At 40.1% G+C, this 6,297-nt stretch overlaps 1 protein-coding gene and 1 pseudogene across 2 annotated transcripts; both read left to right on the top strand.

The window, feature by feature from the left end:
• The first annotated feature begins 3,093 nt into the window (after positions 1 to 3,093).
• LOC111263651 (multidrug resistance-associated protein 1 pseudogene) lies at positions 3,094 to 3,958 on the top strand (annotated as a pseudogene). The gene is made up of 2 exons (XR_015312398.1): positions 3,094 to 3,371; positions 3,767 to 3,958. The product of XR_015312398.1 is annotated as a multidrug resistance-associated protein 1 pseudogene (transcript).
• Positions 3,959 to 4,806: 848 nt separating this feature from the next.
• LOC111263666 (ATP-binding cassette sub-family C member 2) lies at positions 4,807 to 6,217 on the top strand (the record flags this gene model as incomplete). Its single annotated transcript, XM_022838974.1, is given in 3 exon segments — positions 4,807 to 5,370; positions 5,577 to 5,742; positions 6,045 to 6,217. Coding segments are annotated over 3 exon segments (560 nt in total), but the record flags the coding sequence as incomplete, so codon positions are not given.
• Between the last annotated feature and the right edge of the window lie 80 nt (positions 6,218 to 6,297).

Here is a 6,297-nt window from a genome sequence, read left to right as displayed (position 1 = left end):
ATAGGCAATAATAACAGTAATATATATAATATTATTATGTATAATAATAATATACATAGGCAAGTTTACGTCAGACGCAACTTATCGGTGTTACTTTATAACGGATCCCCGTGTAGGTTAGATGGAGTATATCAATTTTCATTTACTGACGTTTGCTGTTTCTAGTCAAAAACCTCATACATACAGGTCAACAACACAAACCCTTTATCAGACTGAGTATATAAAACCATTAAAAATTATTTAAATTATTGCGTCATATAGCTTTTACGAGTCATGTTGAGTTCATGAAACTAATTATAGAAGATTTGTCAGGTGTCTTCAAAGTCATACTAAGCGGTAACGAGCGACATCATATCTATCATAGTTTTTCTGATATCAAGAGACTATATTTGTCACTAGGCTCGTGGAAACCCGGCTTCTTGCAGAGCCTGCAGTGAAACCCATGCACGGCAATGAAATCTCCATACTCCTACTTGAATTTTTGCTCTCAGTTTCTAAGGTTTATCTTGAAGGATTCCGTTGCTAAAGGCTCAATGGACACAGAGTGCAGACGTAGGGCCCCAGGCACCAATGGTGAATCGGCTAGGGAAAAAAAAGAAAGTTCTGAGGCATCTTAATTATACAAGGTTCTTCACTGTAAGATCTTCCTAAATGATGTGTATTATGGACATTGCGATCGAAGCTATTTTAAGGTCGAATAAGCTGGGAGTCGTTACGGAGGCAAGCGATGAGACCAATCCTGCACTTCCGGAGACGCGTGCAATGAATCTTCTGCCATTCGAGGAAAAGAGTAACCCCAAGCACGATAACCGGTTAATATTTGCAAAAGGCGACCTGACGAAATACAGAATGTCAGTTGCCACTGCCCTGCCTTCCTTTTTGAACTTTATCGCCTCCGTCTTGGGCAGATTTACGGTCAGTCCTAAATCTATGATTTATACTTGGAGCTGCACTAAAGCTTGCTGCGTTTAGAACATGCTTGATCCGTATATCACTCAGGATGACCTGGACTGAGTTCCTCAGTTTTTTTATATGATCAGGGAAGTTCTTTACCTAGATGGAGAAGGAGAAAAGTTACGTTGTTCCCAGAAACAAAACAATTGTCTGTGTTAAGAACGAAATTTCAGCCACTTTGTCGTCAATAGTTATTCTGCTTCTTTGTAAAAAAAAACATGAAGGTTGAACACATTCATGGAAATACACACTTGGGGTAGTGTCAATATAGCCTTGTCGTCCCTCGGCCTAATAAAGAGCTGCCTTAAAATCGACGAATATCACGTCCAGGGGGATTTTGCGGCATGGCTAGTGCTCTCTTGACGTCGACCATCAGGATCCTGGATGCTATTCCTGTGAAGCGTTGTCTTCGGAACCTATGTTGCTCCTCTTAGAGTGGCGTGTACGCTTTTTCTAGCTTCCCAGCCTCTTAGTCAACAAGCTGGCAAGTAGCTTATAAAAAAGACTTTTCGGTATTTCCCGCTGTGATGGCGGCGGGAGTGGGTCGTCTTTTCTTTTAACGATCACTGACGGGACAGCATATTTCCACTGGGCTAGAAGTGCATTAGTACGGAAAAACTTAATAAATAGCTCCGTCCAGTAAAGTATGAAATGACGGCGCATTTGGAATGCTTGTTGCAGAACCTGCCGGAAACAATGGCTTTCTTGTTGCATAGGATTCCTTACTGGTTCCCGCTTCGTGAAGTCCTGTTGAAGGATATTGCGCTGTATTATTATCATGTTGCGACAAAAAACGACACAGAGCGTGTTATCTTATTCCGTGACATAAACATTCACTGAAAGTGATTCATGGGAGCCGAGAAGCCGCCAAGCGGCCGTCGTGCGTTATTTAATTGTATGGCTGACCTTTTGCTTCGACTATCAAACGGCTTTCTAACCCTTGAAGATATTGTTGATTTTGTGGGAAGTTTATCGCGAGAGGTCGTCTTAAAAACGGAGGGTAAAAGGAAAAGCCCGGACTGTACTACAGCCATAAGCCTGAAAGCAATCTGGGCCCTTTTGTCAAGGCTGTAAGTGCAGTTGAACCACGTCCCATGTTTCCGGGTGTACGAAAAAGGCAGAAGACTAAAGAAGAAGAAAAAGACTAAAGAATTTCAACCAAATACGAATAAGTTTCGTGTTTTAGAAAAGTCGGTGTCGAGATAAGATTTAGTGCATCTCCAGTTCATCTGGTCAAAGCGGGCGTTGAAGTCGCCAACAACGACTATATAAAAGACAGAATGAGAAAACAGCGGTTGTAATCTATTGGCAAGTTTCTTCGCCACTACGTACATTGATTGCCAGTCAGCTGGAAACATAAACTGTTACGAAACTTGCTGACTTGCCGTGTAAAGCAATGACGGTATTCTCCACGGGGCACATCGTGAGGTCGCCTACCTTATGATTGTAGAAAACGGAGGCGCCTCCACTAGCGCGGCCTGGTCCACTGGTCTTCAGTGCATAGAACAGAAGAATTACCCAAGTTTCTATTAGCATGAGAACGTCTCTATTATCCAAGGTTGCCGAAAAGAAAAGCGCCAGAGTTGCAGCCCTTTTAGAGTTCCACTGTATAATTCTTAGTGTCAAAGTGGCTGCGGTAATTCAAGGTAACAAATACTGGAGCTGGTTTTGCAGTTATTAAGCCTGTCAGAACTTTCTTCGCGAAATTACTTTGAAATTACAGGTAGACCCATGAAGTTAGCTAGAAGGACGATCTAGACGAAGACAAAGAAATCACATTGAAAAACGCGACGTTCGCATCGATAAAAATGTATGGTTCGATTCTGAGCGATGTCAATTTTTCTATTAAGAAGGGCGAACTCATCGCGGTTATGAGTTCGGTAAGGCGGGAAAGTCGTTATTGATCTGGCCATTATCGGGAAAATGTATTTAACATCAGAATCCATACACAAAAACTGAATGGTAAGCTGGCTCACAAGTGGCCCACATAATGTGTCCACAATTAGGCAAGTACATCTACAAAGCTGCAGAAATAGTATAATAACTATGTATCCTCGTTTATTATATAACGATGTGAGTTTGTATTGGTCATAATTATATTTACGCTCGTAACCCTTTGATTTGACTTACGTGCTCTTTATGATATTCGCTCTCCTTGACCTTTTCCCGATTGCCAATCCCAGATTGCCTATGTACCTCAGCAGGCATGGATTCTATATAACACAGTCCGAAAAAACGTACTATTTGATCAGCCATTTCGAGGCTCCGCTTATCAGGATGCTGTGCGAAAATGCTGTCTTATGCCCGATCTAAAAACACTGCCTACTGGCAATGGAACGGAAATCGGAGAGAAAGGAATAAATCTCTCGGGAGGCCAGAAACAGCGAGTCTCGTTTGCTAGAGCTGTTTACCATGATGTGAGTCAGGGCCATTGCGTATTCTTGAGTCGAGTTATTTTGGCTGATTTAATAAAAATGCTTCTAACGATTTTTGGAAGACAAGATAACAACAAAGAGTTGAATTGAATCTTAAAAAACGAATCTTGGCTATCTATTCAGCTTAAAAAAGCTAATAACGTTCTTAGGCTCTTGGCGTCTGGCTTAAGTAAATACTTTTAAAGCATATTCTTCATACGTATCGCTGCAATACCAAACATTAATCAATTCGCCTATATCGCAGGCAAAGCCATCTCAACTACTCGTTGACGCGTAAATACTAGTAAAATATTTGTCTTATTAAAAATCTACTAGTACGCACCTCAGTTGTTCAGCTTGGTTTATATTGACTTCGTTCTTGCTTGTTACTTTTATAGGCCGACATTTACCTTCTGGATGATCCATTAAGTGCTGTCAATGTACATGTCGCTCAGTCACTGTTTAATGACATCATCAGCCCGAAGGGGCTACTACGAAACAAGACACGTCTTCTCGTCACGCATACGATAGCTGTCTTGCCGAAAGTTGATAGGATTATTGTCCTAGAGGAGGGCCATGTTACCCACTAAGGGACGTACCCAAAAATTATGAAGGGTGACGATAAAGCATTGCTTGTGTAAGTAATTGTTGCAGAATTTACATAGCAATGTACTGAAGTAACGTACAAATAAGATTCCGCTTAAAATAGGAAAAGAGAGACACTTGACTGACATTTTGTAGGTGGCTCGACAAGTTCGAGTAAATATAAGATCTTAGAATCAAGGTAGAAATGGGTACCGAACGTATTTAGCAGTTGGTCTTCTAGAAAACGTTCACCTGGGCTTTTAATTAAACTGAATACATTGTTTTACATAAGTAATTGAAAGGGGGGCAAATCATTTTATACTGATCTTAGGGTGATCAAGGAATCATAAGTGCGACGTAAGGGGAAGAGTCAATAAGCAATATAGTATAACAAGGGTGTACCAATAAACTGTAGGTAATATAATGAAATTTAACATCAATTTGTTCTGAATTACCCATAGGCGGAAGTGAACCATTTCAGTCTCGAGTATCAATTCGACAGGAAGTGACAACCGGTAACACTCGGACGTACCGTCAGGTGACGAAACGAGTGTTGATTTTGAGATAAATAGAGTTGACATACCGAATAGCTCGCATCGCAGATTTAGATTTCTAAGTAATATCTATAAAGTTTTGACACATTTATTGTATGTAAGATATCACTACTGGGAATCAGTTTGAATTGGAAATAGTTGAATTGAGTTATGTTTACCTATGTGATACAACATTGCCATCCACAAAGCGAGACGCCTGGGAAGCCCGAATTGCGAACCTTTGTACCGGAAATAATTTAATAAAACTATTTAATATTTATTATAAAATGTAATTAAACACAACAATAGTATTTACCGCAAAGTGATAACAAAGAAATCGTTCTCCTACTTCTTTTGTTTACCCGATATAGGCTGTATCACAGATGAGGAGGAGATATAAGTAGGCAAAGTCCGGTAGGCCATCCTGTCGATTTCCTTTGGAAATTCGGCATTTTTGGCATCTTCTTTGTTCTTGCCGGTTACATCACATTCAGGGTAAGTACACAGATTAAAGGTGGCTTCGGTACTCGATTTCAGTACCTCATAAATTCGGTTCCTTTGTAAACTATTAGTATTTGCTGTTCTGCTGCGTTAACTGTTGTGATCGCGCTTCAAACGGCTGACGCGTTGTCACTTTGGTACATTACACTTTGGGCGGCCGAGATGCATAAAAATCGTACAAGCAATGAAGACATGTGGAAACATATAGAAGTATACTTCGCATATGGAGGCGTACAAGCCATCTCGATCCTTGTAGGATTGACAACTCTTTCACTTGGATGCATCTGGACATCAAGCGCACTACACAATAAGATGCTTCTCTCCATACTAAGGACTCCGATGAACTTCTTTCACTCAACGCCCATCGCCAGAATTCTCAACAGGTAATAATAATATTGTGATGAAATCGTTCCTAAACGTGACAACATATTTTATTGATCAGTGTCTCTTAATACGCAATTTCACGAAAATAAGCGACCAATTGTAATTTTTCTGGTTATTAGTTCATCACTACAGCGTCACTACACCCTACCCGCGTGTAACCCAAATTTATCCTTACTATTATTTTGTGTTTGGCATCATCATCCAGGTTTAACAAAGACGTTCACAAACTTGACCTAAATCTGTACTCAACAGCGGATGGACACCTAGAGACGACTGTAGGTCTGCCAGTTCTGCTGACAATGGTTTGCGTTAAAATACCAATTTTTCTCTGTATTCTAGCGCCATTACTCGTACTTTTCCTAATGATTCAGGTAAGTTAAATGTTTAGCTAGCTTGGAATGGAAGGTATTAAACCCTTCTCAGCCATAGCTGCTACCTCCCTTTAGGTTCTGTACTATTTGTAAGAATTATAAATGGAGTTAGCCGTTACTGTCATTTGTATTTTATCAAAAAAATTAGTGAGATAAAGTAGCAGAAATAAAAGTGACGTATATTCAAAACAGAACTACATAAAGCTTTGGAGATGGCCTACTAAGCATACAGAGGAATCAAATTCCGATTTTATTATCCAATGTAATTGATTTTATTAAGCACTATTCACTCGTGCTTACAGCAATTCTACATGGCATTTTCCCGTCAAGTGAAACGCTTAAACGCCATTACTAAATCGCCCGTGTTGAACTCGTTCAGTATTCGAGCATATTCGATGGAAGGTAGTTTAACAGCGCGAAACATGCAGCTCTCGACAACAGTCAAAACAGTGTTTTACAAGTATAATGCCTACAGGTAAAAATCCAGATTTCTCTTGTACCTTTACGTACGTCTTTGTTTACGTAAACTCTTATACTTGAATGCTTCAGGTATAT

Source organism: Varroa jacobsoni, unplaced genomic scaffold (genome assembly GCF_002532875.2).
Source record: "Varroa jacobsoni isolate VJ856 unplaced genomic scaffold, vjacob_1.0 scaffold_781, whole genome shotgun sequence".
Taxonomy (NCBI): domain Eukaryota; kingdom Metazoa; phylum Arthropoda; class Arachnida; order Mesostigmata; family Varroidae; genus Varroa; species Varroa jacobsoni.
The sequence above is the reverse complement of the archived record's forward strand: the minus strand, read 5'-3'. Positions and strand labels throughout refer to the sequence as shown.